Raw genomic sequence first — 23231 nt, forward strand, 5'->3', positions numbered from 1 at the left:
TGGCATTCCCGCTGCTCCCGAGTGGCACAGGGGTCTAAGGCACTGCATCTCAGTGCATGAGGCGTCACTACAGACACCCTGGTTTGATTCCAGGCTGTATCACAACTGGCCGTGATTGGGAGTCCCCTAGGGCGGTGCACAATTGGCCCAGCGTTGTCCGGGTTTGGCCGGTGTAGGGCGTCATTGTAAATAAGAATTTATTCTTAGCTGATTTGCCTAGTTAAATAAAGGTAAAACCTTTATTTTGTATTTTTTTATTTTACCTTTATTTATCCAGGTTTTTCTCATTGAGATAACATCTCTTTTCCAAGAGAGACCTGGTCCAATAGCAGCGGAGGGAACAACGTTTCAGACAAAACAATTTACATACACTAACACAACATTAAACAAAACTATAAACACACATACAGTACAACAAAAAGATTGCACATTAAAAACACAAACGTCTTGACTAAAAACAGCTGGCCTAAAAACAATTACACTCTTCTATGATATATACATCGATCAAGTGTTTAATCTCCACCAACGAAACTAGATCATGACAGAATTCCAGGACCACGGAGCTAAGTAACTAAAACTATTTCTACCATGTCCTGTTCTAATTTTTGGTACTGTTAGAAACAAATCAGAATGGGTACGTAATTTACATTTATTTACTGACCTGACTAAAAAAGAACAGATATAAAATGGCATTTTCCCCAATATGGCCTTATAAATCAGTGTATACCAGTGTTTAAGCCTACACAAGGTCAATGACGACCAGCCAACAGCGCTGTAGAGATCCCAATGATGTGTTAGACGTTTCTGATTTGTAATGAACCTGAGGGCTGCATGATACACTGAATCAAGTGCTCTCAGGGTAGTGGCTCAGGCCTGCATGTATATAACATCACTAAAATCTAAAACCGACAGTAATGTACATCGTACCAGCTCCTTCCTGGCATCAAGAGAAAAACAAGCCGGTAATAAAATCCTATTTTCAGCTTGAGCTTCCTTATCAAGTTCTCTACATGCACAGTGAAGCTCAGCTTATCATCAACCCACACACCCAAATATTTGTACACTTTAACTTACACTATAGTATGTCCAGCCAATGTAGCAATGACATGATTTGTAACATGCCTGGCATTTGAAAATACCATGCATTTTGTTTTACCCAAATTTAGAATCAGCTTTAAATCATACAGATTCTGCTGTAGGATGTTAAATGCTCTTTGGGCATTATCAAAAGTTAAAGATAAACTACTACCACTTGAATAAAGAACAGTATAATCTGCATAAAAATGAACATCCGCTGTCTCAATAAGATCCCCAATGTTGTTGATATACAAAATGAACAACAGTGGGCCCAAAATAGAACCTTGCGGAACACCCGAGCACACCTCAGATTTACAACTATGGACTCAGATTTACAAATCAAACACATTTAAAAGTGCAAATGTATCACTACAAAATGCTGTGGTAGCCATGCTGGTTAAGTGTGCCTTGAATTCTAAATAAATCACAGACAGTGTCACCAGCAAAACACCATCACACCTCCTCCTCCTTGCTTCACGGTAGCAACCACACATGCGGCATTCATCCGTTCACCTACTCTGCATCCCACAAGGACACGGAGGTTGGAACCAAAAATCTCAAATTTGGACTCATCAGACCAAAGGACAGATTTCCACCAGTCTAATGTCCATTGCTCGTGGTTCTTGGCCCAAGCAAGTCTCCTCTTCTTATTGGTGTCCTTTAGTAGTGGTTTCTTTGCAGCAATTCAACCATGATGGCCTGATTCATGCAGTCTCCTCTGAACAGTTGATGTAAAGATGTGTCTGTTACTTGAACTCTGTGAAGTGTTTATTTGGGCTACAATTTCTGAGGCTAGTAACTCTAATGAACTTATCCTCTGCAGCAGAGGTAACTCTGGGTCTTCCTTTCCTGTGATGGTCCTCATGAGAGCCAGTTTCATCATAATGTTTGATATTTTTTGCAACTGCACTTGAAGAAACTTTGAAAGTTCTTGACATTTTCCTCATTGACTGATCTTCATGTCTTAAAGTAATGATGGACTGTCGTTTCTCTTTGCTTATTTGAGCTGTTCTTGCAATAATATGGACTTGTTATTTTACCAAATAGGGCTCTCTTCTGTATAGCACCTTGTCACAGCAGAACTGATTGGCTAAAACGCATTAAGAAGGAAAGGAATTCCACAAATTAACTTTTAACAAGGCACACCTGTTAATTGAAATGCATTCCAGGTGACCACCTCATGAAGCTGGTTGAGAGAATGCCAAGAGTGTGCAAAGCTGTCACCAAGGCAAACGGTGTCTACCTTGAAGAATCTCAAATATAAAATATATTTAGATTTGTTTAACACTTTTTTGGTTACTATATGATTGCATATGTGTTATTTCATAGTTTTGATGTCTTCACTATTATTCTACAATGTAGAAAATAGTAAAAATAAAGAAAAACCCTTGAACGTGTCCAAACTTTTGACTGGTACTGTATATATAAAACATAGGAAATCTAGTTTTTGACTGCACTGCCCCTTTAAACAAAGAGTGCCATAAAATGTTTTCCTTCTAGAAAGCACAGATCAAAAACACTGTAGAACTGGGTTGAAACCATTTTGGTTTAAAAATGGGCACATAGCCTTCTGCTGCAATGGTTTTCAAATACCACTGTACAAGAGGACAATACATTATGTAGCTATCATAAGAAACTCACGCAGAGGGAAAAGCAGGCCTGTATGAGTTGGATTGAAGCTCCTAATTGTATCCTGTCGTGTTGGTTGATGTCACTGGTGTGTAATATCATCTGGGATCATCAACCATATTGATCCTCTATACCACTGTCAACAGTCCTAAGAGCTTCCTCAGCAAGTCTGTATCTAGTCTCTGGTGCATGTGATTAATGACTACAGCCCCTATGGCAAGTGCTCCACAACATCATGGCATTGTTCTGTCTGTCTGTCTGTCCAAAGAGCTCTCTCAGCTCCCTTTTAAACTTAGTGTTTCAATCAATGTTATCACTTCAACTGGCTGTTGGTGGATTGGATATCGATAGGACGTCAGAGGCCTCACTTGTACCATTGATTATGAGCTATAGTTTGGCATGAATTATAAGATAGCTTCATTTTAGACAACAACAAAAACAGAGCAGAACTCTTGTCAAAAATGTTCTCTTCAACCCAATCTTGATAAAGGTACTTTATGTTCTTCGTATGAAAAGGTATTGGCACACATCCAGGACAGCAGGAAGGTTTCTCATTGGGTGAAAACAGAAGTGCTCCTATAAGGCCCTGTAGCTTATATGTTTTAAGGTTTGCTCACTTTATAAAATGATGACAAATAAGACACTTTGAATGCAATTTATTGTTTCCAAAAGAGCGGTACAATAAGTGTTACATAGCACTTTCAAATCTGTCGAGTGTGGCGTGTTTAGCAAGGTAATGCTGTTCACAGTATATACAACTGACTGATACACCACTGGAACACAATAAAACCTCCCCTAACAGGATTACATTACGTACAATAAACAGTATTTAAAGATTACAACTTGTAAAATTAGCAATATACAAACAGGGCATAAAAGTTCAGAAATAGGTTATTGTTCAAAGTTTGGCTGTGACAGGCTGTTCATGCAGGAAGTAAAGTCAGGTTTCTATGAACCTCAAAATGCTCCAGAAATCAAACCACTGTAAGCTATAGATATTCTTCCATTAATTCAGCTACTTAAACTGAATGTAATACAAGTAAACAAATTGACCGATCGGCATCTTCACTGGTATTTTGTCAAGATGACAATTCACGTTCTTTTCAAGCAAATCTCACATGCTGTGCTGTTAGAGGCATTGACCTGGGCCCGGTTTCCCAAAATGCACTAGGTTTCATTTAGCTGTAAGTGGCTAAGAAATCAATTTGATGCTGCCTGCCACACCGCTCATCTGTACGGAGGGCTGAGAGCCTCGAGCGAATGTTGTAACAGGTTTACTACAATGTATTTTATCACAGAGGCCTGTGAAATTGATACTTTTTCAAAAGCTGCTTTTTGGTAAACTGGATCCGGCTCTTGTCAGATCTGCTCTTCTGTCATAAAATAATAGTTTTTTTCCCCCCAAAGTCGGCAAAGCTGAGGCTCAAGGTGTGCTTGTGTCAAATTGCATTCCCTCAGCATGAATGCATAATCTACCCTGACAAAGCTCTGCTAAGAGATCACCTCTGCAATTTATCACGTCAAATCGTCTGTGTGAAGCACTGTAGGGCCAGGAAGGAGGGATTATTCATACAAATCAACGGATGGCTTTGCCATTTGCTCACAACAGAAGAACACAATTACAGTGGTGCCATTGTAGATTCACACTTCTTTCTGTGACCATTTCACCCCAACCCACTTCCCTATTCACAACATTCAGATAACGTGATGAATACAGTACATTTGAAACAGTCCTTTAATGTATAAAAAAAAGAGCAACACTGGATTGACTTAATCTCAACATACAAACACAGTAAAAATACAAAGCATTAACAAACTTCATCAGTCATATTTAGGCTACCCTTTATCCCCACCCCAACAGCAAACTGAAAACTCAGGAAGCAATGCTTTATGTTAGATGAGTGTGAGATAAATCTGGGTATTCACATTGAAGATAGTTTTTGAAATTCCAATGTGTTGATTTGTTTTTCATGGTTCACCCAGATTGAAAATATTTAGATTCCCGATGCGTCCTCGTGAATACAAAAAGACTAACAAACTAGGATTTTGGTACTGATTATTTCCACAGATCAAGTTTTGTATTGAGATATTACAGGTTTGGAATTGGCTGAACCATAGTGTTCTGGTGTCTAAAATGAATTCTTATTCATAAAGCACAATGAATAAGAACTAAAACAAATGCATTTACTGTACTGTGACGTTACACATGACATAATACCATCATAGAAAAAGGAAAACAGCTTTCGGTGCATCATGGTGTTGCTGCCTTTTCTACGAGGAAAAATATAACAAGTAAAAAAAAAACATTTCACAGACCTCTGTGATAAAATACATTTGTAGTAAACCTGTTACAACGTTCACTCGAGGATTTTACAACCACTCGGGGCTCTCAGTCCTCTGTACAGATGAGTGGTGTGGCAGGAAGCATCAAATTGATTTCTTAGCCATTTACAGCCAAATGAAACCTAGAGCAATAATTGAAGTGATATATCTTGTGGGTCCGTAATAACTTCAAACAGGCTGTCCACTTGTCTGTCTAGAAAAGGCACTCTGTGCGGGTTCGGACTCTACCGGATGCATCTGGTTTTCAGGGGGAATGGAAAGAGAGCCTGTGACGACACTTCCGTTTTCAAGCCGACACTCCATCTTAACTCCTCCTCCACATTTACAGGATTGGTTCAACAGTGCAGAAGAGAACCTCTCCTGACAGTTTATTTTTTCTCGTCAGGACCAGAAAGAGAGAAACGCCTGCTACGTTAGGTTAACAAAACCTAAAGATGAGCAGAGGAGTTTAAAAAAGTCCTTTTATCTGCTGGCATTGTGATAAGCCTGGTAAGCTAAAGGAAGAAAGATGTACTGTATATCGTTTACATTTTATGTACTGCAGTGTATGATACAAATACGTAAATCTATATTGGTTTCATATTATGCATAAGATTTTTTTCTCTCCCAAATCAATAGAAATATCATAGCAAAATCTACACATGCTGTAGGCTCCATGTACAGTAATAATATCAAAAGAAAAATAACTCATATGTAATACAACTTTATCCAATCATAAACAGAACACAAAGAATGTGACGTTGGAAGATGGATCCCAAGTCCTATGTAACCCTAGTAACGTATTGTTATGTCATATGTAATCATATGTATGCATGTAGTCATTCACTCACTGTAAATATGTGTATGCCGGAGATAACAAAATGATCTATTCCAGCAAGGTTTACTTGGGTGAATTTAAGGCTGTGGAGTGTACTGACAATTGGTTCCTATCTGCAGATATTAATGTGTTTCCTTTAGTAGTTATATGGGATCCAAATTCCACCGCCAACCCAGCAACAACCTACATCTTTAGAGTGTAACAATAGTTTATAAAATCTCAGATATCAACAAGTAACAAAGGGAAGAAAACACCCAAGACAGTTGAAATGGAAGATGACTCTGAGTTGATGGGTTATCTTGATCATGGAGGTTTAACTCAAAACAACATCTCATCTGATCTACTGTGCAAAGCAATCTCATATACATGTCCTAACGGACTCCAATAGCAGGGTTCTAGAGGCTGTCTTGACTTCCTTGTTTTGACCTCCTCTTGAGCTTATTGGACAGTCAGACACTAACCCTCTTGTTTGATTGGCTAACCATTGTTAGAGGCTTCGGGTTAATAAAAAAAATGACTAACAATGTGGGAAGTCTGTGACTTGACTTCCCAGTAAACAAACCCCAAACAAGAAGCTTGAATAGTGTAAGAGTTAGTGTTTTGTTTCATCACGTTATCTCTGGATCCACAACTGACACATGAATCCTCCTCTTTCGTGTTCCACGATGTGATCATATTGAGACAGGTTGGGAGAGGAGAAGATAAAAGAAAAGGTGGTTAACAAGTGAGCGGGAGAAGAAGGAGTGGAAGCAAGAGGATGTGAGAGAGAAGACATGGTGAGAATAGATTGGATGGATGGGAGATTGGGGGACGTATTGGCTGGGGTGGTTGTGTTTACCTACAAAACTACAATTCCCACAAAGCACTGTCCGTTACTGATCTCCCGTCCATCAATCCATTTTCATTCCGTCTTCTCTCTCACATCCTCTTGCTTCAGATGTCAGGGGTCATGCCTGGGGGCAAACGCTTGGCAGAGTCTGTACAGGTCGGTGGGCAGTCTGATGGGGTAGTTTGGGGCTATTCAGATTTATGGCAGTACAGGTCTTTAAGTGCTTTCAGTTCCTCTATCAGGGTTTTGTTCTGGTTCTCCAGCACGGCCACGCGGTTCTCCAGACACTTGACATACTCCTTCTTCTTCCTGCGACACTCGCGGGCCGCCTCTCTGTGTGGCACAACAAGGACCAAGACACAGTCAGGGAAACCTCCGGCTATTGGCTCAGCTAGTATGGGATGGTGCACAGCATCTCTCTAGGATCTTGGTTACACTTTACTTAATGCAGACTGATGTAACGCTTTACTTGTAGCATGTATGAGCCCTTATGTTTGGCTAGATGGAGTTCACAGTGGACCATAACCAAAGAGAACCTCACTCTGACTGTATGTCCTTACCTGTTCTTCATGAGTCTGACCTCTCTCTTGCGGGTAACTTCTACCTCTGGGCCCCCCTGGCCAGACAGGGCAGGGGAGGAAGCCATGACCACCCCAGAGGCGATGGTGCTGTTGGGGACCGTGCGGATCTGGTAGGCCTGCACATCTCCAGACGCAGCTGGGGAACAATGCCATGATCCAGGAGGTGAAATATGGAAATCTACTACATTGCAGTTGCAATGGATTACTGATATACAGATGACCTGGCACCCAGGATAACTACTCATTATCTCTTTTAGATGAGCTGATTCCATTAAAACACACCGTTGTCTGTTTGTGAGTTCAAAGAGGTAAGGCCAGTGTCTGCACTACCACTCACCTTGCACTACCATCTGGTTGCTGGGCACCAGGATCTGCTGGCCGTCCGAGGTCTGGGCGTACTGCAGGATGGTGGTGCCCTGCTGGGCGGCCGCAGCGTTAGACATGGTCAGGGTCTGCAGTCCCTGGACCGCGTCTGTTCCGTTATTGGCCAACTGGATTGCACCGCCTTGGGTGATGGCGACTGAGAGAGGAGAGGGAGGGGGAGGGAGAGATAGAAAGAAAGGGAGGGGGCGAGAGAGAATGAGAGAGAGATGAGAGATATGAGAGAGAGTTTGTGAATAAGGTTGCAACATAAACAACTAAAGATCTTGCTTAAACTACCCTCTTACTGTAAATAAACTCTTTGTCAGTGACATTATTGAGTAAAAGAACGAAGGGTCAAAGGTGACGTACTGTACTGGCCACTGCTGGTCTGGTAGATAGGGCATGATGTGGGCATGGTAACCGTGGTGATGGCAGGCGCTAGGTCCTCCTCTGACTTCTCTTCCTCAATCCTGGGAACCCCCGGGGTGTCACCCGATGACAAGTCATTCAGGATCTTTCTGTTAGGGTCAGAGGTCAGGACGTTAGATAAAACGCACACTAACAGTCGTCACAGTACAGCATGATCACACAAACATCAAAGTGTACCTGTATGAGGGGCGTCGTGAGAGGATCTCTCTGCGTTTCTGAGAGTCAGTCACACTGTCCACTGACTCCTGGGAGTCTTCCCTCTCTGCTATGTTGGAGATCTGAAACAGTCCAATCAGGTGTGTTAGTGCTGGGCTGTGAAATAACACTAGCTCCATCACAGTATATTCTTCTTGTGTCCTGTTGTGGTGGTCAGAGTTGTACCCAGGGTGCAAAGTTGGTGTATCTAAGCTAAAGTTTTAGGTATTTTTTTTATCTTAATGAGACAAACCTCTACAAATAAAAGGTTAGATGAGAAGGTCTACTCACCTGAACAGTCTGGACCTGTGGTGACTGTATGACCGAGGGCTGAGCAGCCTGGATGACCCCGTGAACCTGGACCGTCTGACCGTTGGGCAGCTGCACCAGGGTGACCGTAGGACCACTGGACGTGGCGTGGCCCGCTGCCATGGAAACCTGCAAAGCATAAACATAATCCTGCTGTCCAGGGGGGACACACCTATGACTAGAACCCCCGAGTCTCTCCTAGTATGGAAAAACTTGGGGTTTTCTGGGCCATACTACGTACGTTTATAAAATACATGATTTTGTATCTGTATGGGTACAGTTGAATTCGGACGATTAAATACACCATAGCCAAATACAATTAAACACAGTTTTTCACAATTCCTGACATTTAATCAGAGTAAACATTCCCTGTCTTAGGTCAGTTAGGATCACCACTTTATTTTAAGAATGTGAAATGTCAGAATAAAAGTAGAGAGAATGATTTATTTCAGCTTTTATTTCTTTCATCACATTCCCAGTGGGCCAGACGTTTACATACACTTAATTAGTATTTGGTAGCATTGCCTTTAAATTGTTCATTTGTGTCAAACGTTTAGGGTAGCCTTCCACAAGCTTCCCACAATAAGTTGAGTGAATTTTGGCCCATTCCTCCTGACAGAGCTGGAGTAACTGAGTCAGGTTTGTAGGCCTCCTTGCTCGCACACGTTTTTTCAGTTCTGCCCACAAATGTTCTATAGGATTGAGGTCAGGGCTTTGTGATGGCCACTCCAACACCTTGACTTTGTTGTCCTTAAGCCATTTTGCCACAACTTTGGAAGTATGCTTGGGGTCATTGTCCATTTGGAAGACCCATTTGCGACCAAGCTTTAACTTCCTGACTGATGTCTTGAGATATTGCTTCAATATATCCACATAATTTTCCGTCCTCATGATGCCATCTATTTTGTGAAGTGCACCAGTCCCTCCTGCAGCAAAGCACCCCCACAACATGATGCTGCCACCCGTGTGCTTCATGGTTGGGATGGTGTTCTTCGGCTTGCAAGCCTCCCCCTTTTTCCTCAAAACATAACGATGGTCATTATGGCCAAACAGTTCAGACCAGAGGACATTTCTCCAAGAAGTACGATCTTTGTCCACATGTGCAGTTGCAAACCGTAGTCTGGCTTTTTTTAATGGCGGTTTTGGAGCAGTGGCTTTTCAGATTATGTCGATATAGGACTTGTTTTACTGTGGATATCGATACGTTTGTACCTGTTTCCTCCAGCATCTTCACAAGGTCCTTTGCTGTTGTTCTGGGATTGATTTGCACTTTTCCCACCAAAGTACGTTCACCTCTAGGAGACAGAACGCGTCTCCTTCCTGAGCGGTATGATGGCTGCGTGGTCCCATGGTGTTTATACTTGCGTACTATTGTTTGTACAGATGAACGTGGTACCTTCAGGCGTTTGGAAATTGCTCCCAAGGATGAACCAGACTTGTGGAGGTCTACAATTTATTTTCTGAGGTCATGGCTGATTTCTTTAGATTTTCCCATGATGTCAAGCAAAGAGGCCCTGAGTTTGAAGGTAGGCCTTGAAATACAGCCACACCTCCAATTGACTCAAATTATGTCAATTAGCCTATCAGAAGCTTCTAAAGCCATGACATCATTTTCTATAAATTTCCAAGCTGTTTAAAGGCACAGTGAACTTAGTGCATGTAAACTTCTAACCCACTGGAATTGTGATACAGTGAATTATAAATTAAATAATCTGTCTGTAAACAATTGTTGGAAAAATTACTTGTGTCATGCAAAAAGTAGATGTCCTAACCGACTTGCCAAAACTATAGTTTGTAAACAAGAAATGTGTGGAGTGGTTGAAAAACGAGTTTTAATTACTCCAACCTAAGTGTATGTAAACTTCCGACATTAACTGTACGAATTTCTTGTGTGTATGAGAATGAAACGGTAGTGTGAGTGATGTAAGTATGTACAGTATATTCTGTGACATCCTACTGTCTCGGCTTGGTCACCTGGCCATTTTACTGTCTCCTGCTTGCATTCCAGCCATTACAATGAGCCATCCTCCTATAGCTCCTCCCACCAGCCTCCTCTGGTAGGTGACCAGATTTCTAGTACTACAGGGTCATGCTGATTACCGTCTCTCTGTCAGTCATAGATCTCTGCTGTGTGTGTGGAGTGTCAGCACATACCCTATCAGTCAGTGAGTATGTAGTAGTGTGTAGCAGCAGTGTGTGATAGATGTAGCAGTGTGTGGTAGAGAGACAGGGAGGCAGTGTAGACTAACCTGTGAGTGGTAGTAGTGATGAGGTGCTGTACCAGTATGTGGCAGGGTACTAACATGTGAGTGGTAGTAGTGATGAGGTGCTGTACCAGTATGTGGCAGGGTACTAACCTGTGAGTGGTAGTAGTGATGAGGTGCTGTACCAGTATGTGGCAGGGTACTAACCTGTGAGTGGTAGTAGTGATGAGGTGCTGTACCAGTATGTGGCAGGGTACTAACCTGTGAGTGGTAGTAGTGATGAGGTGCTGTACCAGTATGTGGCAGGGTACTAACCTGTGAGTGGTAGTAGTGATGAGGTGCTGTACCAGTATGTGGCAGGGTACTAACCTGTGAGTGGTAGTAGTGATGAGGTGCTGTACCAGTATGTGGCAGGGTACTAACCTGTGAGTGGGCGATCTGTTGGCTGTCTGTCTCTGACACGGCTGTGTCTCCCCCCTGCTGATCCTCTGCTGCCGACTCCATGGTCATCGACTTAGCTGTTGGGGAAAAGGGGAGCGGAGTACAAGAGGGTTACAGAAGACTTTCTGATGCATATCAAGGAGAAAATCACAGTAATGATCCTTTCAGCTGGTTTTTATTGACAAAATGGTAGTAGCATTACTGCTTTGTAGTATTTTCTACAAGTAAATATTCTGAAGACTTCAACACAATTGATAGTTAACTGGTATTATCATGTAATATCACATTGTGATAAATGCATGTCATTAATCTTCCTGTAGAGTTCATTAGTCAGTGGAAAGCTTCTCTCTGTCTGTTAGCCAAGTGTTTGTTTGTACAAATCCATATAAGACTATGACCACAGATGTCCTTCCAGTTTTTATGAATAAAGTAGCTAATAACTGAAATAAGACGTGTATAATGAGTCTGTTTATAACTGACAAAGTTGTATATGACTTGTGTCACTTAAATGTCAACATGATAGCTTGTACCTTCTTTGAAGTACAGCAGGGCGAAGCCACTTCTCACAGATGTGACTGAGAGGTCGAGTGAAGGTTAATATGGCACCGTCACAGACAGCGCTCAAAGCTATTCCTGAGCTTTATCATAGTCTTCGACACTGAGTATACTTAAGCAATAAGGCCTGGGGGTGTGGTATATGGCCAATATACCATGACTACGGGCTGTTCTTAATCAAGACGCAACGCAGAGTGCCTGGATACAGCCCTTTGGTATATGGCCAATATACCATGACTACGGGCTGTTCTTAATCAAGACGCAACGCAGAGGGCCTGGATACAGCCCTTTGGTATATGGCCAATATACCATGACTACGGGCTGTTCTTAATCAAGACGCAACGCAGAGTGCCTGGATACAGCCCTTTGGTATATGGCCAATATACCATGACTACGGGCTGTTCTTAATCAAGACGCAACGCAGAGTGCCTGGATACAGCCCTTTGGTATATGGCCAATATACCATGACTACGGGCTGTTCTTAATCAAGACGCAACGCAGAGTGCCTGGATACAGCCCTTTGGTATATGGCCAATATACCATGACTACGGGCTGTTCTTAATCAAGACGCAACGCAGAGTGCCTGGATACAGCCCTTTGGTATATGGCCAATATACCATGACTACGGGCTGTTCTTAATCAAGACGCAACGCAGAGTGCCTGGATACAGCCCTTTGGTATATGGCCAATATACCATGACTACGGGCTGTTCTTAATCAAGACGCAACGCAGAGGGCCTGGATACAGCCCTTTGGTATATGGCCAATATACCATGACTACGGGCTGTTCTTAATCAAGACGCAACGCAGAGTGCCTGGATACAGCCCTTTGGTATATGGCCAATATACCATGACTACGGGCTGTTCTTAATCAAGACGCAACGCAGAGGGCCTGGATACAGCCCTTTGGTATATGGCCAATATACCATGACTACGGGCTGTTCTTAATCAAGACGCAACGCAGAGGGCCTGGATACAGCCCTTTGGTATATGGCCAATATACCATGACTACGGGCTGTTCTTAATCAAGACGCAACGCAGAGTGCCTGGATACAGCCCGTAGCCATGATATATTGGTCATATACCACAAACCCTGAAGTGCCTTATTGCTATTATAAACTGGTTACCAGAGCAGTATAAATAAATGTTGTCTCATACCCATGGTATATGATCTGATATATTCAATGGCGGTCAGCCAATCAGCATTCAGGGCTCGACCCACACAGTTTATAAAAAAACATTAAGATGCTTTTCCCATGACACAGACTGACCAGGTGAATCCAGGTGAAAGCTATGATCCCTTGTTGAGGCCACATGTTAAATCCACTTCAAATCAGTGTAGATGAAGGGGAGGAGACAGGTTAAATAAAAGAGTGTTACGTCTTGAGACAATAGAGACATGGATTGTGCATGTGTGTGCCATTCAGAGGGTGAACGGGCAAGATAACGGATTCTGAAGTACCTTTGAACGGTATATGCTGCTGGGTTTTTCACGCTCAACTGTTGCCCGCGTGTGTATCAAGAACTGTCCACCACCCAAACGACATCCAGCCAACTTGACACAACATGGGCCAGCATCCCTGTGGAACATGGGCCAGCATCCCTGTGGAACGCTTTCGACACAGGGATATATATATATATATATATATTAGGAAGTTGTGCTTAATGTTTTGTACACTCCAGTGTATATACTGTAAATATACAGTACATGTAAGTGAGGGACTTAGGGCAACCCTTTGACAATGTCATTTATTTTAGGAACGTCCTGAGACAACCACTGGAAAACTGACGCCATGATTACAAAGAAAAAAGCCTTGCATTCTGGCTGAGGAATACCTTAGAGACCAACACTGTAGTGGAGTGAGGAAGTGGCCAATTTCTGGGTTATAAACACATGAGCGCATCACACTACAGGTCTTCGCAGATCCACCTATACCCGAGAGGGTTCGGATCAAGAATTCTAAATAATGTCACGGGCCTGGGTCTGATGTGATTGTCATGGGTCATCGGGTATGTGTAATTTCAAATGCCTTGTTGGGAAGTACCAATATAGATCCAAACATGACTGCTTCAGTAGAAAGAGAACAATGGTATAATTTATGCTACAGCTCTTTGCTTTTCATGAGAGTGGCGCGTGTAGCTTGTTGTTGTTATTGGCCAATCATAGGTCATCAAAGCAGCAATAGGCTACAGTCATAGAGCCTCGCACCACGTTAAAGGAGAAGGCTACAACGACCAAGAGACAACAGGTAGGCTGCTACTTAATATTCTGAATGGAGTTGTTGTTGTTTGTAACTGTAGGATGAGAAAGTGCATGCAGCCTCAGTTATCCTAAAACAAATTACTTTTCTACTGCTTCCCTCCCTCCTAGCTATCTAGCTAGCTTATCTAACTTTCCTACTGCTTTCCTCCCTCCTAGCTATCTAGCTAGCTTATCTAACTTTTCTACTGCTTCCCTCCCTCCTAGCTATCTAGCTAGCTTATCTAACTTTTCTACTGCTTTCCTCCCTCCTAGCTATCTAGCTAGCTTATCTAACTTTTCTACTGCTTCCCTCCCTCCTAGCTATCTAGCTAGCTTATCTAACTTTTCTACTGCTTCCCTCCCTCCTAGCTATCTAGCTAGCTTATCTAACTTTTCTACTGCTTCCCTCCCTCCTAGCTATCTAGCTAGCTTATCTAACTTTTCCCAGTTTGATGCAGTCAGGAAAGATTGGATTGGAATGGTTCTGGATCTAACCAGGTCTATATGGAACGGGTCTAGTTGTCCTCGGGTCCATTCAGAACCTCTACATCTCTCACACACACACTCACACATACACGCTCCCTGGAGAAGTCATTCATTTCATTGTGTCACTTTCCTCCCTGCAGCTAGTGTGTGTCTGGGCAGCTGACATTTCCCCCCAGTCCTCTGGGGCACCTTGTTCAGCAGAAGGCCTGTAGATCCACCTAATGGCTACATCTGAAATGACACCCTATTCCCTATACAGTGCACTACTTTTGACCAGGGCCCCATAAGGATCATAGGGCTCTGGTCAAATGTAGTGCACTATATAGGAGATAGTGTGCCATTATTTAAGCATCCCAATTTCTTCCTTTTCTGAACTTTTAGGCTTCAAAATGTTCACCAATAGGCAAGCTGCTGCTCGACTCCACGAGTCTGACCGACTCAGATACTTGGCAGGCATGCGCACTACGAGAAACCCAATAATCAACATGTCATGCATTGGCTTTGTCCCCTACAGGCCGTTTCGTCCCCTACAGGCCGTTTCTTCCCCTGCTTTCCAAAACCCTTTTCCCCTTCTCTACCACTGTCTTGTCAACATGCCATGTCTCCAGACTAGAAATGATTCACCACACACGACTGATGTGTTGTGACTTGTTGTGCTGCTAGTCTGGTTTGCCATCCCAACAATTCCATGTAGGAAATCCACCTACTGCCAGTGAGCGTTGGCTGGCTGTTAGACATGGAAGTCTGGTTGTGGAGAGAGGGCCAGCAGCCACAAGCCCTCCTCTTCAGTGGTAAAGAAAGGTAATGGAAGAAGTGCCGGGTACAGACACAGGAAGAGAAACAGCCAAATTCACTCACTCAGCTGAAAAGTTTTTAAACAATTATTTTGTAAAAATTGCTATATTGCTAAATGTATGAAAACAAAAATGTGCTTTTTGGTTTTAATTTAAGGTTAGGCATTAGGGTTAGTAGTGTGGTTAAAATTAGGTTTAAAATCAGATTTGATGACTTTGTGGCTGTGCTAGCTAGTGACCACTGCTGAGCTGCCTCCAGAACAAGATTCATGACGAAAAATGCCAACCTGCTAGAAGATATGTAGGCGCAAGTCAGACAATTTTTATCCCCATAATGCATCACAATTGAAAAGGGGACTTGACAAAAAGTGATCCTCTCGAAAGGGCACATTCAGTAGTGATGGGAAGTACGCCTCTTTTTATTGACTTGGATCTTTTAGACTCTTTCAGTCAAAATAACTAATATTTCGACTCATTTGGTTCATTTGATTCAGTAATGCCCAGAACACGCTGGATCCCCTATCGGCAAACGATGAACTAAAAACTCAAAAGAATCATGATTCTACAAGCCTCTCGTTCACCATATTGGAGCTCTCATCTTTATAGGATCTGACATCTGTGACTGAAACGTGTAAAACTGTGCGTGAAACTGTGATTGATAAGCATACAAATAAGGTTATTTTTTTTTGACATTTGAAACGAAGTCTAGGTGCGGCCGCCACCGGAATAGATTATGAACAGAATGACATTTTTTGACTGCCCCAGGAGAGAGATTTGCCCAATAAGTTATCATTTGCGAACTGCAGCAGCCACCCAACGATTCATTTGAGTTTGAGTGTTGAGCAGTGGCAGGCTATGCATGTTTTGGTTCTACAAAGCTGTGTCCATTGATAACATTCAATAATCAATTGACTGCATTCACTCTTGCACCGTGTGATAATTGATCAGCTCTAAACATGCATTTCCCCTCTCTATGCTGCCTGCAGCATGATCTATTTCTTTGCGCGCACATGACAGACAGTTGTTGGTCAGAGCAGATGCTGAGCCCAATGATTTAAATATACACACTAGATTACTAATTAGGGGTGATGTGTTGAAGCCACAATGCCTCCACCTTGGAACTCCCCCACCATCGTGTTGAAGCCACAATGCCTCCACCTTGGAACTCCCCCACCATCGTGTTGAAGCCACCATGCCTCCATCTTGGAACTCCCCCACCATTGTGTTGAAGCCACAATGCCTCCAGCTTGGCTCTCCCACACCATTGTGTTGAAGCCACCATGCCTCCATCTTGGAACTCCCCCACCATTGTGTTGAAGCCACCATGCCTCCAGCTTGGAACTCCCACACCATTGTGTTGAAGCCACCATGCCTCCAGCTTGGCACTCCCCCACCATTGTGTTGAAGCCACCATGCCTCCATCTTGGAACTCCCACACCATTGTGTTGAAGCCACCATGCCTCCATCTTGGAACTCCCACACCATTGTGTTGAAGCCACCATGCCTCCATCTTGGAACTCCCACACCATTGTGTTGAAGCCACCATGCCTCCATCTTGGAACTCCCACACCATTGTGTTGAAGCCACCATGCCTCCATCTTGGAACTCCCCCACCATTGTGTTGAAGCCACCATGTCTCCATCTTGGAACTCCCACACCATTGTGTTGAAGCCACCATGCCTCCATCTTGGAACTCCCCCACCATCGTGTTGAAGCCACCATGCCTCCAGCTTGGAACTCCCACAACATTGTGTTGAAGCCACCATGCCTCCATCTTGGAACTCCCCCACCATTGTGTTGAAGCCACCATGTCTCCATCTTGGAACTCCCCCACCATTGTGTTGAAGCCACCATGTCTCCAGCTTGGCTCTCCCACACCATTGTGTTGAAGCCACCATGCCTCCAGCTTGGCTCTCCCACCATTGTGTTGAAGCCACCATGCCTCCAGCTTGGCTCTCCCACACCATTGTGTTGAAGCCACCATGCCTCCAGCTTGGCTCTCCCCCACCATTGTGTTGAAGCCACCATGCCTCCAGCTTGGCTCTCCCACACCATTGTGTTGAAGCCACCATGTCTCCATCTTGGAACTCCCACACCATTGTGTTGAAGCCACCATGCCTCCATCTTGGAACTCCCCCACCATTGTGTTGAAGCCACCATGCCTCCATCTTGGAACTCCCCCACCATTGTGTTGAAGCCACCATGTCTCCAGCTTGGCTCTCCCACACCATTGTGTTGAAGCCACCATGTCTCCATCTTGGAACTCCCACACCATTGTGTTGAAGCCACCATGTCTCCATCTTGGAACTCCCCCACCATTGTGTTGAAGCCACCATGCCTCCATCTTGGAACTCCCCCACCATTGTGTTGAAGCCACCATGCCTCCAGCTTGGCTCTCCCACACCATTGTGTTGAAGCCACCATGCCTCCATCTTGGAACCCCCACCATTGTGTTGAAGCCACCATGTCTCCAGCTTGGCTCTCCCACACCATTGTGTTGAAGCCACCATGTCTCCATCTTGGAACTCCCCCACCATTGTGTTGAAGCCACCATGTCTCCATCTTGGAACTCCCACACCATTGTGTTGAAGCCACCATGCCTCCAGCTTGGCTCTCCCACACCATTGTAAAAAATATTTGGGAAACTATAGAAATGTCTACATTCATTTTTGCCATATGTATTCTATTATAGACACCTTAATGCATATTTCTAAACACATTTTAGAGGACTAATGTTACTGTCTCCTCTACAACAACAACAAAAATACTTCAAGTGCATTTGGAAAGTATTCAGACCCCTTGACTTTTTCCACATTTGGTTACGTTACAGCCTCATTCTAAAATGTATTAAATAGTTTTCCTCCCCCCTCGTCAATCTACACACAATACCCCATAATAACATCACAATACCCCATAATAACATCACAATACCCCATAATGACATCACAACACCCCATAATGACATCACAACACCCCATAATGACATCACAACACCCCATAATGACATCACAATACCCCATAATAACATCACAATACCCCATAATAACATCACAATACCCCATAATAACATCACAATACCCCATAATGACATCACAACACCCCATAATGACATCACAATACCCCATAATGACATCACAACACCCCATAATGACATCACAACACCCCATAATGACATCACAACACCCCATAATGACATCACAATACCCCATAATGACATCACAATACCCCATAATGACATCACAACACCCCATAATGACATCACAACACCCCATAATGAGAAAGCAAAAACTGTTTTTTTCTTCTTTCCCCTCGCAAATGTATAAAAAATTAAACGGAAATATTACATTTACATAAGTATTCAGACCCCTTACTCAGTACTTTGTTGAAGCACTTTTTTGCAGCAATTACATCCTTGAGTCTTCTTGAGTATGATTCTACACGCTTGGCACCAGTGGTGTAAAGTAATTATGTAAAAATACTTTAAAGTAAAGTACTACTTATGTCGTTTTTTGGGGTATCTGTACTTTACTATTGATATTTTTGACAACTTTTACTTCACTACATTCCTAAAGAAAATAATGTACTTTTTACTCCATACATTTTCCCTGACACCCAAAAGTAGTCGTTACATTTTGAATGCTTAGCAGGACAGGATAATTGTCTAATTCACACACTTATCAAAATAACCTCCCTGGTTATCCCTACTGCCTCTGATCTGGAGGACTCACTAAACAGAGAACATCCCTGGTCATCCCTACTGCCTCTGATCTGGAGGACTCACTAAACAGAGAACCTCCCTGGCCATCCCTACTGCTTCTGATCTGGAGGACTCACTAGACAGAGAACCTCCCTGGTCATCCCTACTGCCTCTGATCTGGAGGACTCACTAGACAGAGAACCTCCCTGGTCATCCCTACTGCTTCTGATCTGGAGGACTCACTAGACAGAGAACCTCCCTGGTCATCCCCACTTCCTCTGATCTGGAGGACTCACTAGACAGAGAACCTCCCTGGTCATCCCCACTTCCTCTGATCTGAAGGACTCACTAGACAGAGAACATCCCTGGTCATCCCCACTTCCTCTGATCTGGAGGACTCACTAAACAGAGAACCTCCCTGGTCATCCCTACTGCCTCTGATCTGGAGGACTCACTAAACAGAGAACCTCCCTGGTCATCCCTACTGCTTCTGATCTGGAGGACTCACTAGACAGAGAACCTCCCTGGTCATCCCTACTGCCTCTGATCTGGAGGACTCACTAAACAGAGAACCTCCCTGGTCATCCCTACTGCCTCTGATCTGGAGGACTCACTAAACAGAGAACCTCCCTGGTCATCCCTACTGCCTCTGATCTGGAGGACTCACTAAACAGAGAACCTCCCTGGTCATCCCTACTGCCTCTGATCTGGAGGACTCACTAGACAGAGAACCTCCCTGGTCATCCCTACTGCTTCTGATCTGGAGGACTCACTAAACAGAGAACCTCCCTGGTCATCCCTACTGCCTCTGATCTGGAGGACTCACTAAACAGAGAACCTCCCTGGTCATCCCTACTGCCTCTGATCTGGAGGACTCACTAAACAGAGAACCTCCCTGGTCATCCCTACTGCCTCTGATCTGGAGGACTCACTAAACAGAGAACCTCCCTGGTCATCCCTACTGCCTCTGATCTGGAGGACTCACTAAACAGAGAACCTCCCTGGTCATCCCCACTTCCTCTGATCTGGAGGACTCACTAAACAGAGAACCTCCCTGGTCATCCCCACTGCCTCTGATCTGGAGGACTCACTAAACAGAGAACCTCCCTGGTCATCCCTACTGCCTCTGATCTGGAGGACTCACTAAACAGAGAACCTCCCTGGTCATCCCTACTGCCTCTGATCTGGAGGACTCATTAAACAGAGAACCTCCCTGGTCATCCCTACTGCCTCTGATCTGGCAGACTCACTAAACAGAGAACCTCCCTGGTCATCCCCACTTCCTCTGATCTGGAGGACTCACTAAACAGAGAACCTCCCTGGTCATCCCTACTGCCTCTGATCTGGAGGACTCACTAAACAGAGAACCTCCCTGGTCATCCCCACTTCCTCTGATCTGGAGGACTCACTAAACAGAGAACCTCCCTGGTCATCCCCACTTCCTCTGATCTGGAGGACTCACTAAACAGAGAACCTCCCTGGTCATCCCCACTTCCTCTGATCTGGAGGACTCACTAAACAGAGAACCTCCCTGGTCATCCCTACTGCCTCTGATCTGGAGGACTCACTAAACAGAGAACCTCCCTGGTCATCCCCACTGCCTCTGATCTGGCGGACTCACTAAGCACATGCTTTGTTTGTAAATGATGGTGTTGGACCATGTCCCTGGCTATCTGGAAAGAAAAAAATCAAAAAAAAGAAAATGATGCCATGTGCTTTATATAAGGAATTTAAAATGATTTATACTTTTTCTCACCACTGCTTGGAACACCTGTATTTGGGGAGTTTTTCTGATTGTTCTCTGCAGATCCTCTCAAGGTCTGTCGGGTTGGATGGGGAGCGTCGCTGCACAGATAGTTTCAGGTCTCTCCAAAGATGTTTGATCGAGTTCAAGTCCGAGTCCTGGCTGGGCCACTCAAGTACATTCAGACACTTGTCGCAAAGCCACTCACGCGTTGTCTTGGCTGTGTGCTTAGGGTCGTTGTCCTGTTGGACGGTGTCTGTACTTTGCTCCGTTCATCTTTCCCCCAATCCTGACTAGTCTCCCAGTCCCCTGCCACTGAAAAACATCCCCACAGCATGATGCTGCCACCACCATGCTTCACAGTAGGGATGGTACCAGGTTTCCTCCAATCTTGGTCTGAGAGTCTTTTGGCAAACTACAAGCGGCTGTCATATGCCTTTTACTGAGGAGTGGCTTCCGACCGGACAATTCCTTCAACCTCATGGCTTGGTTTTTGCTCTGACATGCACTGTGGCACCTTATATAGACAGGTGTTGCCTTTCCAATCATTTGAATTTACCACAGGTGGACTCCAATCAAGTTATAGAAACAAGGATGATCAATGGAAGCAGGATGCACCTGAGCTAAATTTTGAGTTTCATAGCAAACGGTCTGAATACTTATGTAAATAAGGTATTTCTATTTTTTTGCAAACATTTCTAAAAACCTGTTTTTGCTTTGTCATTATGGGGTATTGTGTGTAGATTGGTGAAGAAAAACATATTTAATCCATTTTAGAGTAAGGCTGTAACGTAACAAAATGTGGAAAAGGGGAAGGGGTTTGAATCATTTACGAATGCACCGTAACTTTGTCCTCAAAACATTTAACTGAAATAGTGTAGAATTCCATGTATTCCTATAGACGGGTTGGTTGTTTAGCAACAAAACTGAGGTGTGCGCAACTATGGGGCAAAACAGACTGTGGTCAGCTTAGATTGTTGACAACATGTAAACTATATTTTGCATCCAATGTTTATTGAAAACATAAATAAACTTGCACAATGAGCACCTGCTGTGATTGTTATAGCAAATTGTAGCCATATTAGCATTAACATGAAATCAGTGAAAACATCTCTAAACAAGACATGTTATCAAGAACAAGATGAAACTGGTCACTTACGATTCCCCACATGACAGTTCCTTGTAATTGTTGGTAGCTACCTGGCCATCCGGAATGACAACAACTCACAGACTTCTGCCCTATTGAAGCGCGCACATGGTTTTCCCAACATTGTCAGCTAATCCATCTAGGAGAAGTGCAAATATGGCTGACCCGTGAAGAGGTAGAGGTAAAGATTTTTATAACTAACCCAAGATAGACCAGAGCCTGTCGTTTCCAATGGGAGGAAATTAATCATATTGGGCAGAACAAGCAAGGAGGTGGGTGGGGCCAAACACAAGCTAGTGAGATCCTATTGGTTGTATCATTTATTTGTATATTTCCGTTATAGCTGTGAAGTGCGTGTGCAATAACTCAATTCACCCTTCATTCCTTCTAAACGCAATTTTCAGAAACTTTGGCAAAGGATAAAGTCTACAAAACGCAGTCCACTCTTTTTGTTACACATTCTAGTTTTGGAAACTGTATGGAGATCAAATGTTTCATCAATAAGAAAATTAGCAGAATGTCGGCCAAAATCCATCTCGCTCCATCTTCTCCCACTGCTGGCCATATTTGGAAGTGAGTGGAAATGGCAGCTGTATGCTTCAAATGTTTTACTCTGGTGAAATATCTGGTTTATTGGTCAAACAGGGGTAGTGGCATCACAATATGGCGACCGGAGTATGGGCGACCGGAGTATGGGCGACCGGAGTATGGGCGACCGGAGTATGGGCGACCGGATTATGGGCGACCGGAGTATGGGCGACCGGAGTATGGGCGACCGGAGTATGGGCGACCGGAGTATGGGCGACCGGAGTATGGCGACCGGAGTATGGGCGACCGGAGTATGGCGACCGGAGTATGGGCGACCGGAGTATGGCGACCGGAGTATGGCGACCGGAGTATGGGCGCCCTGATTATGGCGACCGGAGTATGGGCGACCGGAGTATGGGCGACCGGAGTATGGGCGCCCTGATTATGGCGACCGGAGTATGGCGACCGAAGTATGGGCGACCGGAGTATGGGCGACCGGAGTATGGGCGACCGGATTATGGCGACCGGAGTATGGCGACCGGAGTATGGGCGACCGGAGTATGGGCGACCGGAGTATGGCGACCGGAGTATGGGCGACCGGAGTATGGGCGACCGGAGTATGGGCGACCGGAGTATGGGCGACCGGAGTATGGGCGACCGGAGTATGGGCGACCGGAGTATGGGCGACCGGAGTATGGGCGACCGGAGTATGGCGACCGGAGTATGGGCGACCGGAGTATGGGCGACCGGAGTATGGGCGACCGGAGTATGGGCGACCGGAGTATGGGCGACCGGAGTATGGCGACCGGAGTATGGGCGACC

At 44.3% G+C, this 23231-nt stretch overlaps 1 protein-coding gene across 3 annotated transcripts in view; it reads right to left on the reverse strand.

Moving 5' to 3' along the window:
* Positions 1-3347: 3347 nt before the first annotated feature.
* LOC110501854 (cyclic AMP-responsive element-binding protein 1) overlaps positions 3348-23231 on the reverse strand; it is a 29419-nt gene continuing 9535 nt past the window's right edge. Inside the window, exons 2-8 of one of the 3 annotated variants that reach the window (XM_021579704.3) lie at positions 11200-11294; positions 8555-8701; positions 8246-8346; positions 8009-8157; positions 7614-7796; positions 7256-7412; positions 3348-7028 (exon numbers count right to left, since the gene is read on the reverse strand). In XM_021579704.3, coding sequence (XP_021435379.1) covers positions 6884-7028; positions 7256-7412; positions 7614-7796; positions 8009-8157; positions 8246-8346; positions 8555-8701; positions 11200-11286 — 969 coding nt within the window. In that variant the 5' untranslated portion in view covers positions 11287-11294 and the 3' untranslated portion in view covers positions 3348-6883. Of the gene's footprint in view, positions 7029-7255; positions 7413-7613; positions 7797-8008; positions 8158-8245; positions 8347-8554; positions 8726-11199; positions 11295-23231 lie in introns of all 3 variants that reach the window. The other 2 variants (XM_021579703.3, XM_021579702.3) reach the window with 2 other exon arrangements.

Source organism: Oncorhynchus mykiss, chromosome 22 (assembly GCF_057628025.1).
Source record: "Oncorhynchus mykiss isolate SJ-2025 chromosome 22, ASM5762802v1, whole genome shotgun sequence".
In the NCBI taxonomy this organism is placed as follows: Eukaryota; Metazoa; Chordata; class Actinopteri; order Salmoniformes; family Salmonidae; genus Oncorhynchus; species Oncorhynchus mykiss.